The sequence below is a fragment of the Colletotrichum costaricense genome, assembly GCF_030867565.1.
Source record: "Colletotrichum costaricense strain IMI 309622 chromosome Unknown Scaffold_5.1, whole genome shotgun sequence".
Lineage (NCBI taxonomy): Eukaryota > Fungi > Ascomycota > Sordariomycetes > Glomerellales > Glomerellaceae > Colletotrichum > Colletotrichum costaricense.
This window is the reverse complement of record NW_026848234.1, coordinates 2080862-2099205: the sequence shown is the minus strand read 5'-3', so window position 1 is coordinate 2099205 and position 18344 is coordinate 2080862. Positions and strand designations below refer to the sequence as shown.

The window sequence follows — 18344 nt, the reverse complement described above, 5'->3', positions numbered from 1 at the left end:
CAATTCCCACTTTGGAACTAAGTTTAAGTAATGGATGCAGTGGTAGCAACGCGGTTTCGAGGTTCGTCGCGTCAACCGTCGAATAATCCCACCTTCAGGCCTTGACAAGCAGCTTCCACAACTTGCGCCACTCCCACCCCCGGCTGTCTGCTTTGAGCAGCAAAAGATGGAAATCGATTGAACTGGCAGCATTAATTTCTTTTTCTTGGTGTTTTCTTTTGTCTTCAGATTCATCAACGCTCCAGAACCAACCCTCGCCGACCTACCAACTCCCGACAGACCCTCATAAATGCGATCAAGTCGCAACTTGTCGCACCATAGACGACCTTCCAACCGGTGCTGACGACGATGTCATAATGTCACTAGCGGGATCCCCGAGTGATGCCCTATTTGGACTGGACAATGCCGACTTTGATCCCTCCCACGAGACCGATCTTCGTGCCGATGAGAACGAGGCTGAGAGAAAGGTTGCGGACGAGGACGAGGTTATGCTTGACGACAGCTTGGCAGACGAAGATACGGAATTTGTGCCGGCAGATGGCGTCTCGATTCAATTAGAGAGTTACAACGCCGCTGCCGAGCCCGCAACTGAGGAGATCGCAAAAACACCGCCCAGAACCGACCTCGGCGTGGATGAACACATTCCTTCCATTGAGGCTGATGATACACACGAAAACGAGACGGCAATCACGAGCGAACGGGTCGATGGCTTTGCAAGTATCAAGCCAGAAGATGGCATAGAGGAGGCGGTATCGAAATTGCGCCCGTGGAACTTCGAGATAATCCTACCGCGCATATCACCGGAGGAACGCGCCCAGTACCTCTCAATAAAGAGCGACGTTGTGGATGAAGTTATTGAAGAGGTACCTGGTGTCGAAGGCGAATTGTGGTATAGAGTGGAGTTCACAGACGGACGACAAGATACTGTAAGTTCCTCTATTTGTAAATATGGCAGCGCTTTTTCTCCCCCCCCCCCCCCCCATCTTAGACTCCCACCTTCGAATGCTCCTTGCCCTTGCCTCCTTCTCTCCTTCTTTCCTTGTTCCCTTCTCCTTCCTACCCCGGCTCATTTGAGGTTGCTCTTGCCTGCGAAGCAATCGTCAAATTCTCATATCTACCTTATAAATATCTCAATCCCTACCCAAGTCTTCTTTCCAAACCTCCTGCATACCTCACTCTTCACATACGACAACTCTCGCCCCGAGAGTCTCGTATTGCGGTCGGCATTAGCAAACGAGTAACCCTTTCCCGCCTCACAACTCCCGTCAGGTTCATATTGCTCTTTCCAATCTTCCCAAAAAATAGTACCTTCTCGACCGCCACTTATCCTCGAAGAGACAATCTACAGCTAACTCAGCCTCTGCGTGTGCATTTCTGAGAACCTAGCTGACTCGCTGAAGATACCTTTCGACGAATTACTCGCGTATGAAAGAGGCCAATTAGCTCTTAAAACATATCAGGGCATCATGGCTCCAGACACCAGCCACTGGCAAGACGAGTGGGAGGATTCAATTGCAGAATCTGATGCCAATCTCGATACTATTGAGCTTGACGAAGATGAAGTTCCCCGTCAATCCAAACGTCTACGAATCTCGACACATCGCCGCACGCGCGAAGACTCCGATTCCGACGAGGACGTTCGTTCCCGCCGTTCCAAACGCCAGCGTACGTCTACAAGACCGAGCACGAGACACAACTCGAAAGTGATCTCAGATGATGGGGTCACGGACGAGGTTCCCGCGCGAGGTCGACAACTCAGAGAGCGGACTCAGAAACAGCTCAGATTGACAAGCATGGCCTTTGCCAGCATGCCCTTAAGTCGGGACAATGATTTGGACGAGTTGTCTCAGGACCACCCTCGCCAACAATCCGACGACGACGATGACTTTCAGATCATCACATCCGATCTCTTGCCAAAGCCCTCCTCGGCCAGGCGCAAGAAGTCACGCCGCCTTAGGGTCAAGGCCAAAACCATCGAGCAACCCAGATCTCGTGGTTCCTCAATTGAGTTTGAGGATCGTCGCCGGTCTGGCAGATCCACGAGGAACAAGGGCAGCATGCTTGATCTTGCATTGATGGATGAGGAATCATTCTACGTTGAAGATACAGCACCCGCCAGCGTTCCCAAGGTCATGAACATCAAGGAAGTCTTCAAGCCAATTGACCATGACGCACCCTTCAATCAATATCACTCCGATATCTGCATCACGTGCAACACTGGTCCTGCCGCCAACAAAGGTCCCCTGATTGGCTGTCAAGGCTGCTCCGTATCTTTTCACAAAAGTTGTATCGGCTACAGATCTGCCAGAGAACATATTGTCACCAAGGTCGGCGTGGACGATTTTGTTCTACAGTGTAAGTTCTGTATTGGCATCTATGCCAAGAAGGACAGGAACAGCCCAAGACATAGCCGGTGTCAAGAATGCAAACGTTCCGGGCGGTCATGTGCGGCGTTTTCGCCCAAGAAAACCCCTAGACAAGAGGAGAAAATTCGTCTTGACAATGGTGGTGAAGACCCTGTCACGGCAGTGGCTCCATCATTGGTCAACAACGCCGAAAACCTCTTATTCCGCTGTATCATGTGCAAGCGTGGATGGCATTTTGAGCATTTGCCATCGTCACAAACGGATTCAGACGTGTCTGACATTCGCCAGCAGCGACTTGCTGAATACTCTGTCGACTGGAAGTGTGTCGACTGCGGCACGGTATCCGACAAGATACAGACCTTAGTTGCCTGGCGGCCCCTGGGTAAAGCCTCACTCGAAGAGGGGAAGACCTATAGCGATTTGAATGAGGATGAGAAAGAGTATCTCATCAAGTGGCAGGACAAGTCGTACTTCCATTGCAGCTGGATGCCTGGTGCATGGCTCTTTCACATTGCCGCGGGTGTGATGCGCAACTCCTTTGCGAAGAAGGATGCGGATCAGAACTTGGCCCTGAAATTTACCGAAGCCGAGGCAATCCCCCAAGATGCCCTCATGGCCGATGTCATCTTCGAGGCCAAGGTGAAAGGAGAAAAAGCAAGGACGCTGGAAGATGAGATGGAGCGTATTGAGAGCGTCGATAAGATCTTCGTGAAATTCCAAGGTCTTGGCTACGACGAAACGGTATGGGATTCGCCGCCAAAGTCAGATGCCGGCGAGGTTTACACAGCATTCAAAGCCGCATACTACGAATACCTCACTGGCAAGTACTTCACCAGCTCCACGAATGCCAAAATGAAAGAGCGCGTCAACAAGTGGAAGGACAAGGAATTTGTCAAGTTGGCCCAGCAGCCCCCTGGTCTGCGCCGCGGCAAGCTTATGGAATACCAAATTGAGGGCGTCAACTGGATGCTATGGAACTATCACAGCGAAAAGAACGCCATTCTTGCCGATGAGATGGGACTGGGCAAAACGGTACAGGTCGTCGGCTTGATCTCGACCCTGGTCCACGGCGACCCAAAGGTATGTTTGTGCTGCTCATGAGGAGGCTGCTGTATATTGTGCTGACACGGGCGTTCGTAGTGTTGGCCTTTCCTTGTTGTCGTTCCGAACTCAACCTGTCCAAATTGGCGTCGCGAAATCAAACAATGGGCTCCAGACCTCCGAGTAGTCACTTACCATGGTGGCAAGCAAGCGCAAGAGTTGGCGTACAAATACGAGCTCTTTCCGCGCGGCTCCCAAGAGATCAAGGCCCACGTTGTTGTCATGTCATATGACTCTGCGCAAGACGATCGCACGAAACATCTCTTCCGTTCAGTTCAATGGGCTGGCCTGGTAGTTGACGAGGGACAGCGATTAAAGAATGACAAGAGTCTCTTGTACACGGCTCTGCGTTCCATGCGGTTCCCCTTCCGACTCCTTCTCACGGGCACGCCGCTGCAGAATAACAAGCGGGAGCTTTTCAACTTGCTTCAATTCATCGACCCAACCCAGAATGCTGCGAAACTCGACGAAGAATTCCAGGAGCTCAATGCGCAGAACCTCCCTGAACTGCACGGTCGGATCAAACAATACTTTCTGCGGAGGACCAAAGCTCAGGTTCTCAAGTTCTTGCCTCCCATGGCTCAAATCATCGTTCCCGTCTCTATGTCGATCCTACAAGAGAAGCTCTGCAAGTCAATCATCGCCAAGAGTCCCGATCTGATCAAGGCAATCTTCGCAGACGACAAGGTCAACAAGAAAGACCGTGGCAGTCTGAACAATATTCTCATGCAGCTACGGAAATGTCTCTGTCATCCGTTCATGTACAGCGAAGCAGTCGAAGAGCGAACAGTTGACCAAGTCCAGCTACACGAGAATCTAGTGTCGGCGTCAGGGAAGCTGATGCTTCTCAACATCATGTTGCCGAAGCTGAAAGAAAGAGGACACAGGGTTCTCATCTTCAGCCAGTTCTTGAACCAATTGGACATCATTGAAGATTTCCTGAACGGTCTCGGCTTCCAATACCGACGACTTGACGGCAGTCTCAGCAGTCGGGAAAAGCAGAAATATATCGATGACTACAACGAACCTAACTCTCCAGTCTTTGCATTCCTTCTCTCCACAAGAGCTGGAGGCGTGGGTATCAATCTCGCAACTGCTGACACTGTCATCATCTTGGATCCTGATTTCAACCCCCATCAAGACATCCAGGCTATTTCGCGTGCTCATCGCATTGGTCAGAAGCATAAGGTGTTGTGCTTTCAACTCATGACCAAGAATTCAGCAGAGGAAAAGATCATGCAAATTGGCCGCAAGAAGATGGCTCTCGACCATGTTCTGATCGAAGCAATGGACGATGTGGGAGAGTCTGAAGACCTAGAGTCGATCTTGAAATTCGGTGCCTCAGCATTGTTCAGCGATGATCAGAGCGAAAAGGACATCGTCCGGTACGATGATGCTAGCGTTGACAAGCTCCTTGACCGGTCGACTATTGAGCAGACAAAGACTGGCGCCGACGATTCCGCTGAGTCGCAATTCTCCTTCGCCCGTGTATGGGCCAATGACAAGGACGGATTCGAAGACCATCTTGCTGAAGAAAACGAGCCCACAGTCAATCCTAACGTATGGGAGGAGATCTTGGCAGAGCGAGAAGCAGAAGCCAAACGCGTGGCCGAGCTAAACAAGGAAGTTCTTGGTCGAGGTGGTCGACGCCGCCAGGTAAACAATCACTGTTCGATTTATCTACATTTCCCAAGTGTGCTAACAGATTCATCTTAGGCAATCAGCTACAAGAATAACGGCGGTACCGGCGTGGTCACTGACCTCCCCATCAACAGCGACAGCTCCGATAATGACGGAGATTTTGTCGGTGGAGATGAGGAGGAGGATCCTGATACTGACATGGAAAATAGGGATGACAGTTCCAAAGGTAAAGCCAGACCTTCAGCTTCTCGTTCAACTAAGAAAATTACGCGTGACGTGAAAAGAAAGCAAATTGACACATCCACGCCACAGAAGAGGCGACAGCGCAAGATATCCAAAACCGACATCGTGCAATACAAAAGGTTCAAAACGGTAACTCCACGCAAACCAAGACAGACACCTCAAAAACGAACCCCCAACGCATCGCGACAGGCCAAGGCGCCCTCCACAAGTGGAAAATCAATCCGGACTGGCCTGGATCAGGTCCAAACCCCATCCACGGAGCAATCCAACGAAACGGACGACCCAATCACGTCTACCCCGTCTACCCACCTCCTCAGCCCAACCTTAACCCCATCTATCACCAGCCCGGAGCCGAGCTCTACCCACAACCCCCTCCCGCACCAGGAAGCCGTCCCGGTCGACCGATGAAGCCTGACATGGCCTGGCTTGACCACTTGACAGCAGCCCGAACGGTTACTGGCGGTGAGTTGCCTCCAACTCAGCAGGCTGCTCATGGGTTCTACCAGCAACAACAGTCTGCTCCTGTCATACGTCAAGCAGCGTCTGGCAACCCTATTGTGCCATCTGCGTCAGGCAAGGCACGTAGACCGTCGTTCGGTTTGTCCCAGATGCACCCTAATGCATCTTCTTGTGCGGATTGCGGCTTTCGGCATTATTCGACCAATTGCCCAGCCCCGACTTCAGAAGTCCAATTACGTCTGGCTCTCGATCACTTGAAGCGTTGGCCATCGACTTCCAGGAACCCTGCCGCAGAACGAAAACTAATAGAGAAGCTACACTTGGTAGCTACGACGAATGATCGTCGAAAGAAATGAACCTTCGATATTTGCTTCAGAAAGCTTATAGCATTACGGGTCTTCAGATAAGGTCACTCAAACGAAGACAGAAATACCCTTTTACTGGATTGGGTCGTCAGTATCGACTGACGTATCAACACTTACAATATTTGGCATGGATGGGACTTCAGATAGAAAAGTATACTAATCTGACGTTTCTCCAAGGCTGTGCCTCCGTAACGAACCTCATGGGATTTGCTCTGTTAGACTTGTTCAACCGTAGAAGGCAGCTGTTTGTCACGTGTTGAGGTACAAACCAGGACTGCAGCTAACCGGGCGATTGCAGCGGATCTTATTTCGGTCGAGCAAACGACGATAGCAACGGACATTTCCCGACTTTCTTAGGCTTTTGTTGTGACTTCTAAACCACTCGCGTCCAAGGCATCAGAATCCCATGTCTGAGCCTTTGGCGCCTTGGTCCGCAACTTTTGGCCGTCCTGCAAGCGGTAGACGACATCAAAGTCGTCTTTGATGGAGTTGAACGGAGCATCGCGACGCGTTGGAACTGAGCTTCTCGGTCGACGGCATCATAAGGTAAACAAGGTAGGAAGTGCTGGCCTCCTTCCCCGTTTGCAGGGTGGTCCGAATCCTCCATAATATCTCCCGTGCCCCAGTCTGGCCCGTTTTCGACTTTTTTTCAAGCAACTCAACATAGACTCTGCTTCGGATTCTTCTTCTTATTCTTCTTCTCGTCCCCCATTCTTTCCTTCCTTCTCTACTTCTTTTCGCTCCTACAGTATGGAATCGAGCCTTGCCTATTCTACTTCCGAAAAATCATACTCGCCACAGGGCTCCCGAGGCTTTACTCGCAATACGACGCCTGAATCCGAGGCTTCATCGGAACTGAACGGTATTCCTAACGCGCAAATTAGCGACAGAAAGATGAAAAGCTCCCGAGTCGTCTTCTTCGATTCCCAAAACCAGCCTCAACCGTTTTATCCTCCCGAATACCCTCAGTCTGGGTCTGTGCAGACATCGATGAGACACGACCTCGCAAACGCTCCCCGCAGTGTCGATGCCCCGAACTGGCGTATGGGTATGGGCATAGGTATGGGAGGCGGTCCAGGCCACAGGCACTACAGCTCGTTCAGCTCGTCGGCCAGCGGCACCGAGTACATGATCATGGGATCACAAGTGCAAGATTGTCAGGCTTCAAGCATGGGAAGAAACACGAACATCGACACTTCGGGCTTCCACGGCTACTGTCTGGATCGTGGAAACGGCAACTATACCAGGTTGATTCCTGCCGACTCGCTTCCACCTTTAATCGGTATACCAGCCGTTCAGAATGGCGCTGAAGGTCTGCTTGTTCTCCCACAGCCTCGAGGCGTGGACCCTCAGAACTTGGCTAGCAGCCCTGTCCAGCCTGTTGCTTTCAGAGTATGTTTGCTTCCTTCTTTTCTTCTCCACCCCTTGTCAGGCACCAAAGTGTTGGCGCTGAACCTTTCAGTCACCTCCGTCTTCACCGGCACCGGTATCTGATGCCCTTCAGGTATGCTCACCTGTTTCTTTGAAGTCATTGTTCTTCATATTATTCTGCATACATGTTGATGGATTTCTTCGTTTACTGACACAAATTTGTGAATTTGTAGCGTAGAATCGACCAGATCATTGCCACCTCCCCCAATTCGCCAAAGAAGCCCAAGATCTACTGTGACAAGTGGGTTCACGAGGGCGTCTGCGCATTCACCCAGCAAGGTTGCAAGTACAAGCATGAGATGCCCCTCGATAAGGCGACACAGCACTCACTCGGTCTTTTCCATGGGTTTCCGGCATGGTGGAAGAAGCAGCAGACTGAAATTCGGCAACAGCAGCAGCCTCAGCAGCCTCAGCAGCCTCAGCAGCTTCAGGGCAGCGGAACCGAGGTCTACTTTGACCTTCGTCAGCAATCTCAGAGTGGCTTGAGTTCGCCCATGATCGGTGACAGGGCTCTTGCTAGCTCGACGAGAGCGACGCCGTCGTGGCGGAGATCCGAGGGTGGCAGGAACCAAGGACAGATGAGCGCAGGATCACTGGCGAGACCCGGTGCAGGACACAGAAACTCGCCTGGTAAGTCTTCCATTGTCATCTCTTCTACGGAGTTGAAGCTCATATCAACAACAGACTCGAGACCTACGTACCAGCAGAATATGGATTCGCCTACCTCATCTTGTGTCTGGGGCCCGATCGGTCCGCCTTCGAAGCAGACGCCCGACCCAAATCCGCATTCCTACCAGAATATGAGTGCCTTCGCCACTTCCAACAACTTCGCTCTGCTGAGCTCTCTTGATGCGAACACGGGTGAGATGGACGATGGCCGCAGATATGAGTCCTACTAGAGCTGACAGCTTGGTATCAACATGTTGGATGGGATATGGCAAGGTTGGAATGATGAGACACGAGGCATGACAGAGTTGTGGGTATTGTCACGTTATCACTTTTATTTTGTTTCCTGGCTTGAAAAAATGTATGTATTATAGAAGACGCTGACCAACAATCGGGGAGTCGCGAGCGAATAACTGATCCGAAAACCGCCTTCTTTTGCGAAGTGTGACCCAAATTCATCATCCACAATGCTTTCATCTGACCATAGCAAACGTTTACAGCCAGGTCAGACTCCAAGTCTCCTTACCAGCGCGGAACGGCACAACCTGGATCCCCTTACCCTCAAACGTCTGCTGAACGACGGCGCCGCCATCGCGGGTGAGGCGGATCCGCTCCTTCCTGGTGTCCTCGGTGCCGTAGAACTTGCGGCCGTAGCCGCTGACGAAGCCCTCGAGGGCCTCCTGGGTGATGTCGGCGTCGGCGAGCTCGCCGCGGACGACGGCCTCGTCGAGGGCGGCGAGGAGGTACTGGACGGCGTAGGGCTGGGTGAAGACGCCGGCGGCGGCCTTGGAGGGGCCCGTCTTTGCGGTGATGGGGTGCGGGGCGGAGTCGGTGCCGAGGAAGAACTTGCCGTTGCTGTTGACTACGGCGTTGAGGAGGGCTTTGCGGTCGGCGGGGAGCTGGTGGGCGTTTGTTAGCTTTTGCTTCTGTTCTTTGGAAGAAAGATGATGAGCGTTTTTGCTGGAAAACTTGCCTTGGCAACGGGCTTGCAGAAGTTGAGCTACAATCACAGATGTCAGTCTTTGGAAGGTCAGGGGTTGAAAGATTTCTCATCTCGTACCGCATCACCGACGACGTCGTCGATGGTAATGAAAAGGTGGTGGCTATCGACTTGGTCAGGACTGTGTTCCTTCTTGAGGTAGGTTTGGGGTACATACCAAGTGATGGTGCCGGCGACGTTGGGGCCACTTGTAACTAGTCAACCAAAAAAAGAATTGCGACTGTTTGACGGCATCGTCACTTACCATGACTTGACGGCTGCAACAGCCTCAGCGGTTGTGCAGTGCTCGAGGACTGTAAAGTCAGTTGGCCAAGTTCTGCTTCGTTAGACAGAGATAGTTGTACTTACTGATTCTGAGCTTGGGGTACTTGGCGTGAAGCGCCTTCAGCGTGGGGAGGAACTGGGACATGAATGTCAGCAGATGGATGCGCATTTTGGCCATTATCTGTGGGGTTATTTACCTTAGACTCGGCGTTGAGCGTAGTGATGTCGCTCCCAGCGTGGGAAGGGCACTCTCCGTGGAGGCAGAGAAGCAGGTCAACCTCCTCCATGGCCTTGAAGACCTCGTGGAAGGCATCGTAGTCGACGACGCCATCGGCGCTGTTCGTGGTGACGCCGGCAGGGTAACTGGCAGCAGCACCTCGAGTCAATCACCAAGCACGTAGCTAATTTACTTTTCGAGGCGCCTCAAAACACACCTCTTGACTGCGGCGACACCGGCCTTCTTGGCCTCTCTGATGGTATCGGGCGTGACGTCCTGGTGAAGGTAGAGAGTCATGAGCAGGTCGACCTCGTCCTTGCCCAGGGCCGCCTTGATGCGCGATGAGTAGTCCAGAGCCCGCTTGACGCTCGTCACCAGGTTGTTTTGCAGGTTAGGCATGATCAGTGCCTTTGCAAATATGTTAGTAGACGGTTCCAGCTGACGACGGGAACTTACGGAGGGCGTACCTGGTTGACCCCTCCGGGGCGAACAGTCGGAGCGACGATCTGAAATCGTTTTAGCATTCATAATATGCCCTTCAGTGGTGGCGTGAGTTCCATGACTGCTGACCGCGTACCTGGAGCATGTCATCGTCACGCAAGTGGACATGGGCGTCAAAGGCCGCGGGCAACTCGACGGTACCAGGGAGAGGCATCTTGAATGGCGAGTGGACTGATGTATTGGGTGTCACGACTTCTATAAACTATCAGACAGAGTCACTCGATAATTTAAGGGCTTTGATTCATACCTTATGATCTCTGTTCGCAGAAATGGTTCAAGATTGGGTTTCCGCCGATGTCGCTGAGTAGTTGATTTCGGTCCTCAATCTCGTCTCGAAATGTTTTTTTTCGTTGGAGTTCATGGTGGGGGCGGGGTAAATGACTAGGTTCCCCAAAGGCTCGAAACCATCTATTAATTGACCTCCTCATTTACCTTTACCTACCTTACTTACGTTGAATGAAACGCATAGCACCGGGCGCTGATTGCGATTGACACTCAGCCTGAGACGTTGGAACCCTTGAAGAGACTTCACGATAATATTCAATCCTACCATCTTACTACCATTTGCTCCAACGCAACCATGAGAATAAAGCACGGCCTCGGAACCGTTGAGTTCAATTTAACCATTTGAAAGGAGTATTTCCATCTAACGTTGAGGCTACATAGGATCATCTGCCTGATCTCTCTCTAATTTGTATCCTTACGCTTACTTCTTGCTGTCTCCTATACCCTATGTTATCTTTTTTGTCGCCCTTGTTGCATTTGGCTGTATGCCATCTCTACGAGGAGGTAATTTGATCCTGTCGCTTCGGCCCTACTCGAGTCTCAGTCGTTTTACTTTCACCAGGCTTGAGTGACCTCCCTGTATGATGATGAATTTTAGTAAAGGGAAGAGTGGTAAGATCCAGAGTTGTATGAAGTCAGGTCATTTGAGGTCTCTTTCATTCTACGGTGATCTACTACCCAGGACCTTGTCGGTATGGAGGGGTAGGTATTCCTGCCCCACTAGCCAGCCAACCCAAGGTACGAGGTACCTTACGGAGTGCATTGCTACAGGCATGATTGGGACTTCACCTTGATTCACCGATGACCAGGCAGGCGCGAGATGTAATCGGTATCGAATCAGCCGAAGATTAAGCGAGGTGCACTTGCCTTCTGGTGCCGTGCACGGACCAGTATCCCCCACAATGGATCAATGGTATCCGTACAGCCTATGCTGGTACCTACTAGGTAGTCTTGAGCTTCATCATCACCAAGAAGCTTCTCAGGATCACGCTGGGTTGCGACTTGGCTTTGTGAACCTCTAACGACCTCTCCATACAAACCACCGTTTCCCATAATAACCCCTCGTCCGACTTGAGAAACTTCATTCCAACACAAGCTTCGCACCCGGGTTTCTGCAACTGTCGCCGCTGCTGTCACAACCAGTTGTTGGAGCTCGAGCTTTCTAGTTTGGCAAGGTGCCCGAATCGTCGGCAAGATGGAAGACACGCTTTTCTACTTCGAGCGCGAGAAGTACAAGACCGACGAAGTCTACGACAAGACCATTAGAAATCACATTCTGAAGATCACTCGTCTATTCAAGGACGATGCGCCGGCCATCATAGCCAAAGCGCCGCAATTGCTCGAGGTCTCTTGGTCCCCCCACCTTTGGCTGTATGTTGCTGCTAACCACCATGCCACAGATCGTCCACCCCACCGACCACTCTATTTCCCACCTCGCGATCCTGAACACTCTGAAGCATCTGGATGAAAGCTCTCTACCCCTTCCGATCGATACCTTCCGAGAACACATCGCCCGGTTCCTGTTGTCGTTCGACGCCCGGCAGATGCGCTATGTTGGTGATGTCTTCTACGACCTGTTGAAGGATGTCGTGGAATGCAAGTTCTTTCAGGTAAGAAACATTCCAAGTTTGATTCACTATCCTGACTAATCGCATGTTCTCTTGGCAGGCGCGTCAATCTGTAGAGATCGTTGTTGCCGCATTGAGGCTACTCGATCCCGAATCAGCCGTACTCACGAGCCTCCACCTCGCTGTGGTGAGGCTAGCTTACGAGACGACGAACTACGACGAAGTGCTGCCGATACTCGAGAAACCATGGGTGTTCCTTCCTGGAATGAAGGACCAGCCTCGTCTAACATACCCTTGCGATTTGACAGCTTCACCTTCCGCCTATATCAGCCCCGCCACACAACTTACCGAATACTTGACTCGCGAGGGTGTCATGGAGCACGAGTACCTCAGTGCCCAAATCTTCACGAAGGAGCTCAAATGGGCGCAGGCTCACAAAGCCTACCAAAGAATCATCACTTGGCCGTCAAGGGAAACCTCTGTGAGCAAGTTGATGACTGACTCCCACAAGCGGTGGCTTCTCACAGGTCTCTTGGCTCTCGGCCATACGCCGGTTCTACCTGGACAAATCAGCTCAAGCGCTCAGAAGGCGTTTGCATCTCTGTCAAAACAATATGCAGATCTCGCGAGCCTATTTTCAACCACCAATGTTGAACAGTTCAAGGGCGCAGCCGAGAAAGGCATTGATACGTGGGCAGCTGATGGAACCACCGAGCTGATCAAGGCGGTTGTGACGGCGTACCAGAAATGGCAGATTCTTGGTCTCGCCGACGTGTATCACAAGATCAGCGTATCGGAGATCCGCCAACAGACACTCAGTGCCGAGACAGCTCGAAACATCGAGACTGACGAGGAGGTGGAGCAACTCCTGCAGGATATGGTCACCATCGGAATGCTTCAGGGCTCATTGGAGGTCAGCCCTGATGGCGTCAAGTGCCTCATCTTCCTCCCGCGTGACACGGAAATCGAATACAGCGAGTACCAGAAGAAGATCACAGACGACGCGCGCATCAAGGCGTTGAACAAGTTTGCCGAGGTTAGCGATGTTCGTCTTGCCGCGTCAAAGGACTACGCCAAGCACATCATTCGTGAGCAGAAGCGCCAAGACAAGGACAGCTCTCAGTCGCACAACACCGAGTTCGGCTTCGACGCATCCATCGAGGACGAAGATCTCATGACGGGTATTCAACATCCTTAGTACCTTTACCGGGTGGGCCATCCTTCGAAGATGATCTTTCGATGTCACTGCAGTTCGCGCCTTTTTTGACGAAGTAACGAAGGCAGGAAGTGAGGGAAGGAGGGTAGTGAGATGATTTCTTGCATGAGAAAAAGAGCGAAACGTAGTGCTGCATGAGATTTGACCTCGGCATACTGGGGGCATCAGGCCGGCGTTACGAGATCAGGTTCACAAGGGATATTGCTTTGATTGCCAAAAGAGGCATTTGCGACACTATCAGCAGAAATGTAAGAGCCCGAGTTCTTGGGACTGACTGTGGTAGATTAGGTAGAGAAAGAAGAAACCGCAAAATAGTATTCTCTTCCGGCATTAGCACGTTTGCCCGAGCATATTGTTCCGTTGACTCTCATGTGTTCGCGGTCGTCTGCCTCATAGCTCATCAGATTTTTGATCGCCCCTTCTAACTACCTTAGGGTTCTTCACGCAGATGCGCGAGCTGCCTTTCCATCATTAAAGTACACATATAACGGTCTCTCTTCCAAGCATTTTTACGAGCTGATACCAAATTGCTTAATGAGATCCGCAAGCTTAGCTCCCTCGGCCTTGTAGTCGATCTGCCCTGCGCTCAAGACCTGGTAGCGTACCCTGAAAAAGGTTAGTGTTTGAAAAATCAGCTGCGGTCAAGGGGTCATCATACCTCTGAGCTTCGCCAAAGGTGTCCATCTTCGCACGACATCGGAAGTTTAACTTGGTGCAATTCGCTTGCTCGAATGCCTGTGCCATCTTCGTTTCATCCTCCTCGCGTAAAGCCATAAGATCGTCTGCCGACATGCCCATGATGACACGACCGACATCATCGAAGCAGCTGAGCCACAGCTGGTTGGTGTGATCGCACACGTTGATGGACATGATGTACCGATATTCGGGCTTCGGGTGGGCAACATCGCACTTCTCGCAACGCCAGGTACCATCACCCATGTCAGTTACCTTCTTGTTGCAGCCCTCGTTGCTACATGCGGGATAAGCAAAGTTCTCCTGCTTGATGTAGACAATGGTAGCCTTGAGGTTGAAGTAGTCTTGGTTCTCCATGCCCAAGTTCTCCTCCTTCACCTGGAGAATGGACTTGTCCTGGTCCTTGCGGCCAGTGGCATTGCCCATGCTGGCCATGTTGTTGTGGCTGCTGAAGGTATCATTGCGACCAGATGAGTCATACCAGCCCTTCAGACGGTGAGCATCAGGAATATCCGGGTCAATGGACATCGTGCCAGAAGAAAGCAGGCTGAGACTGCGACCACCAAAGTCAGACACCTTAGTACCCTTGAAAGCCACGACAGACTCAGGCTTGGCGTCAAAGTTAGTAGCGCTCTTGCCCCAGATGGTGACGCGAACTGAGTAATTCGTGTCGTCGACCAACGTGAGCTCACGCTTCTCGTAAGGCTTGCCAGTCGACTTGGAGACGATTTGGGACACCTCAGCGACCTCCTTCAAAACGCCAATAACGTCAACGGTCGCATCCTTCTCGACTTCCTGAAGCTCTTGAATATTGCAGAAGTTGAACCGCACCTGCGGCACACTACTCTGATCCTCTGCCTTCTCGATCTGGGTATCGCGCTCGAAGGTGAGCTCGTAGTCGTTCGGCAGGTTTGTGAATTGCTTCTTGGCAAGTTGGACTTTGCAAGGGTTGGAGATGTAGTAGACACCTCCCTCCTGAAGCAGATCGTAGTACTGGTCACATTGGTCGTTGAAGCCGGTTGCCTTGATCTCGCCACTCTCGTCAAGCAAGTTGACACTGAACAGCTTGCCCTCGCCACTAGGCTTGTGCCATGTCCGGATGTCTGACTTTTGCGTGACGCGAGCCTTGATGGTCCACTTATGAGCGTAGGGAGAGAGGGCTTCGATAGGGTAGATGTTATTGCTTCCATGCTGGCCGGTGGCACCTCCAGCAGAGCGCGTGGGTATCGATTGAGGCTTTGGTGTGGGCTTGGTCTCCTCTTGCTTGACACCGTAGAAGTTCTGTCCGCCGATGGTCGTGTTTGCTGCTGCAGGAGGCTTCGCTTCAAAGGCTTGAGGCTCGCCGAGCTTGTCTGGTGTGCCGAACTGCTCGACAACCTCGAGGCCGAGGATAATCAGAATGCTTTCAGAGGTTAGGTCACTTTTCTCGAGAAATTCAACAAAGAGAGGCAAAGAAACACGTACTTCTTCCCCTTCACGGAGTTCGCTTGGTACTGAGTAATCCGCACGATGCAGTTTCTGACCAGCTTGTTGTCGTGGACAACATGGTTGACCTGCGTAGCCAACATGCACTGAACATAGTTGCTCACATCGCTGAGAACAATCCGGTATCTCTCCGCGTTGCCTCCTGCTTGTGCGGCCAAAGGCTTGATCTGCAGGCACTGAAGAACCGGGACTGGGAATTTCGTGTTGGCACCTTCGGGGTCGTTGAAGATGGCGCTGCACCCGCTCAGTCAGTACGGAAAGGGTGAGAAGGGCAGTAAATCATAGAATCACTCACTCCAAGGCTCCCTTCGTGATCTTCGATTCGACATCCATCTTGAGGGTTGGCGAAGATGAAGTATCGTGTGCAAGTTTGTTGGTTGAGAATGGTGAGGATTTGGAGGTTGAGGCAAGTTCTTCGCGAAATGGAGGAGGAAAGCGCGTCGACGCGTTTAATGGCTTTTGGCGGGGTTCTTGCCTGTGAACACAGGTAAACTGACCTGTGGCCCCCCCGGTTACCTGACCTGACCAAGGAAAAGGGACGTGACCTGAGCGCTCTTCTGATTGGCCCGTGGAAAATAAGTGGGTTCAGCTGACCTAATTCTAAAGTAATCTCAAAGTAATTTAGAACTAGTTCAGAATTATAATTTAAATATAATAAAATATACTTATTTTAATATAAAAAAGTCTTTTTTTAAATATATTATACTAACTAAAGTACTTAATAATATATTTAAATATAAGAATTTAAGTTTTTAATTTTTTAAAAATATATTTGAAATAATTTAAAGTTTATTTAGAATTAGTTTGGAAGTAATTCAGAATTAATTTAGAATTAATTCTGAACTAATTTGTTCTTAATTTTAATATTTAATAGTAGTTTTATATTTTGATTTTAGTTTTTATAATACTACTTCTTTTTTAAAATGTTAAAAAAAATATTATAAATAATTTAATTAAAAATAAAATTTTAATATTAAAAATTACTTATATTATATTAATTTAATAAAAAACTAATTTAGAATCGATTTCGAATCGATTCTGAATTACTTTTAGATCACCTACGGAGTGGCACGGGCCACACTCACGTGAAAATGTGGGGTGGTCAGCTAACACCCCCCCCCCCACAGGTCAGTTTACCTGTGTTCACTCTTGCCTTCCGTTAGGTAAGCTGGTAATTAACGAGTCCTGCTATTTCTCACATGCCCCGTGGTGGCCAGTTGCCTGTCATGCCTGCCCGTGTCGTCTGGATTCAGCGTGGGGAAAGATGGTAGCCCGGTACGTACCTAACTTTAGGTGGCAGCGACTTCACGCGGGGCAGCTACAAGCATCAAGCTGAGACGTCATCCCTGGTGGTGTTACGAGCTATGTACACGTACCTCTCAGTCCAGACTTGATCCAAACATTGCGCCAAGGGATACAGACTTCTACTTTGACAGTGCATCCTGCATTTCCGTGAGTCTACATTAACATCACAACATCTGGTACTACTTTCGACCTCAGAACCGTTTGCCTCGTACTGCAGTGCTCCGCACCGATACTCATAACCCCGCTCAACAAGATGACCCAGATCGAGCCTGATATTGCGACGAAAGCTCCCGAGAGCGACGCCGCTGAGACTATCACTGTCACCGAGCCCGTCACCGAAAGCACCTCTGCTGCCGACACTCCGGCTCAATCCACCAGCCCTACGACGACTACGGGAGGCGCTGGAGAGCACAGCGAACACTGCGTGTCCGACAGACCAACTCGTGAGCTCCCTCGCTGAGCCTCTGCTGTCATTTGCGCAAGACTGACTCGAAACAGCGTCCGGCCAATCCTCGACGGGAGAGATAATCAAGATCAACGGTGTCGAAGTGAGTAGATTACCTGTCATACAACTACGGGCACATCGTGACCACGGCCAGCGACTAACCCATGCAAGGTCTACATCTCGAAACCCGCCGACTACCCTCATGCGCCAGCCAGGCTTCTTCTCCTCCTGACGGGAGGCACCGGTCTCAAGTCCACAAATAACCAGCTTCAAGCCGATAAGTTTGCCAGTGAGGGCTACGTAGTGGTCATGCCCGATCTCTTCAACGGTGATGCGGCGCCCAATTCGTCGACCATCGACAGCAGCGAGGACACCGGATCGTTCCTGGACACTTTCAAGATGAAGATCGTCGAGACGGCCAAGAGTTTCCAAATTGATATGTGGCTGGCGCGACACACAGAGGAGAAGGTTCTGCCGATTCTCTACAAGGTCATTGAAGGCTCGAAGGAGAAGTTCGCCGATGCGGTGAAGAACGGCGACGGCATCTACGCTGTCGGCTACTGCATTGGAGGACGCTATATCCTTCACTTGGGCTCAGACAAGAAGGTCGCGACAGGAGGTCAAGAACTTGCCGATGCCGAGGCCGGCGAAGTGAAGACTGGTCCTTTCATCAAGGTCGGCGCGATAGCACACGGTGCTTCTGTCACCCCTGATGACTTCACGGGCGTCAAAGTCCCCATATCTCTCGTCTGCGTCGAGAATGATCCTCTGTTCCCTGAGGAGGTCAGAACACATGGCGAGGACGTCATGTCAAAGGCAAACCTCGAACACGAAGTTCAGGTGTACCCTGGCGTGCCGCATGGTAAGGCCCAACAGTCTGCCCTTACATAATAAGGCGTTAATCGAATGCTAACCTTCACGACTAGGTTTCGCTGTTGTCGGCGAATATCAGGACGCAGCTATCAAGGATGCTCAGACTACCGCTTACGACCAAATGCTGAAGTGGATCAAGGAACATTGAGAATAGGGAAAACGGTCCTCGTATGCTTTTTATGGCCTTGGCTTCTGTGATGGTCGCTCATCTCGCGGCTTT

At 51.0% G+C, this 18344-nt stretch overlaps 6 protein-coding genes across 6 annotated transcripts; 4 read left to right on the top strand and 2 right to left on the bottom strand.

Moving 5' to 3' along the window:
• Nucleotides 1-356: 356 nt before the first annotated feature.
• On the top strand, nt 357-6166 carry CCOS01_05829 (SNF2 family domain-containing protein; the record flags this gene model as incomplete). The annotated part of the gene is made up of 5 exons (XM_060454005.1): nt 357-926; nt 1401-3446; nt 3507-5123; nt 5184-5334; nt 5421-6166. 5 exons carry the CDS (start codon nt 357-359, stop codon nt 6164-6166), a joined length of 5130 nt encoding a protein of 1709 aa, XP_060315777.1.
• A 660-nt stretch (nt 6167-6826) lies between these two features.
• On the top strand, nt 6827-8505 carry CCOS01_05828 (uncharacterized protein; the record flags this gene model as incomplete). Its single annotated transcript, XM_060454004.1, has 3 exons — nt 6827-7567; nt 7638-7679; nt 7780-8505. Coding segments are annotated over 3 exons (1509 nt in total), but the record flags the coding sequence as incomplete, so codon positions are not given.
• Nucleotides 8506-8766: 261 nt separating this feature from the next.
• Nucleotides 8767-10408, bottom strand: CCOS01_05827 (dihydroorotase; the record flags this gene model as incomplete). Its single annotated transcript, XM_060454003.1, has 9 exons — nt 8767-9171; nt 9255-9272; nt 9333-9459; nt 9517-9565; nt 9621-9672; nt 9734-9899; nt 9971-10161; nt 10221-10259; nt 10331-10408. 9 exons carry the CDS (start codon nt 10406-10408, stop codon nt 8767-8769), a joined length of 1125 nt encoding a protein of 374 aa, XP_060315775.1.
• A 1326-nt stretch (nt 10409-11734) lies between these two features.
• On the top strand, nt 11735-13305 carry CCOS01_05826 (COP9 signalosome complex subunit 3; the record flags this gene model as incomplete). Its single annotated transcript, XM_060454002.1, has 3 exons — nt 11735-11884; nt 11940-12149; nt 12208-13305. The coding sequence occupies 3 exons, from the start codon at nt 11735-11737 to the stop codon at nt 13303-13305; spliced, it is 1458 nt and encodes a 485-aa protein (XP_060315774.1).
• A 527-nt stretch (nt 13306-13832) lies between these two features.
• On the bottom strand, nt 13833-15834 carry CCOS01_05825 (replication factor-a protein 1; the record flags this gene model as incomplete). Its single annotated transcript, XM_060454001.1, has 4 exons — nt 13833-13929; nt 13982-15418; nt 15481-15735; nt 15797-15834. 4 exons carry the CDS (start codon nt 15832-15834, stop codon nt 13833-13835), a joined length of 1827 nt encoding a protein of 608 aa, XP_060315773.1.
• A 1126-nt stretch (nt 15835-16960) lies between these two features.
• Nucleotides 16961-18272, top strand: CCOS01_05824 (dienelactone hydrolase; the record flags this gene model as incomplete). The annotated part of the gene is made up of 4 exons (XM_060454000.1): nt 16961-17249; nt 17305-17354; nt 17423-18113; nt 18178-18272. Coding segments are annotated over 4 exons (1125 nt in total), but the record flags the coding sequence as incomplete, so codon positions are not given.
• Between the last annotated feature and the right edge of the window lie 72 nt (nt 18273-18344).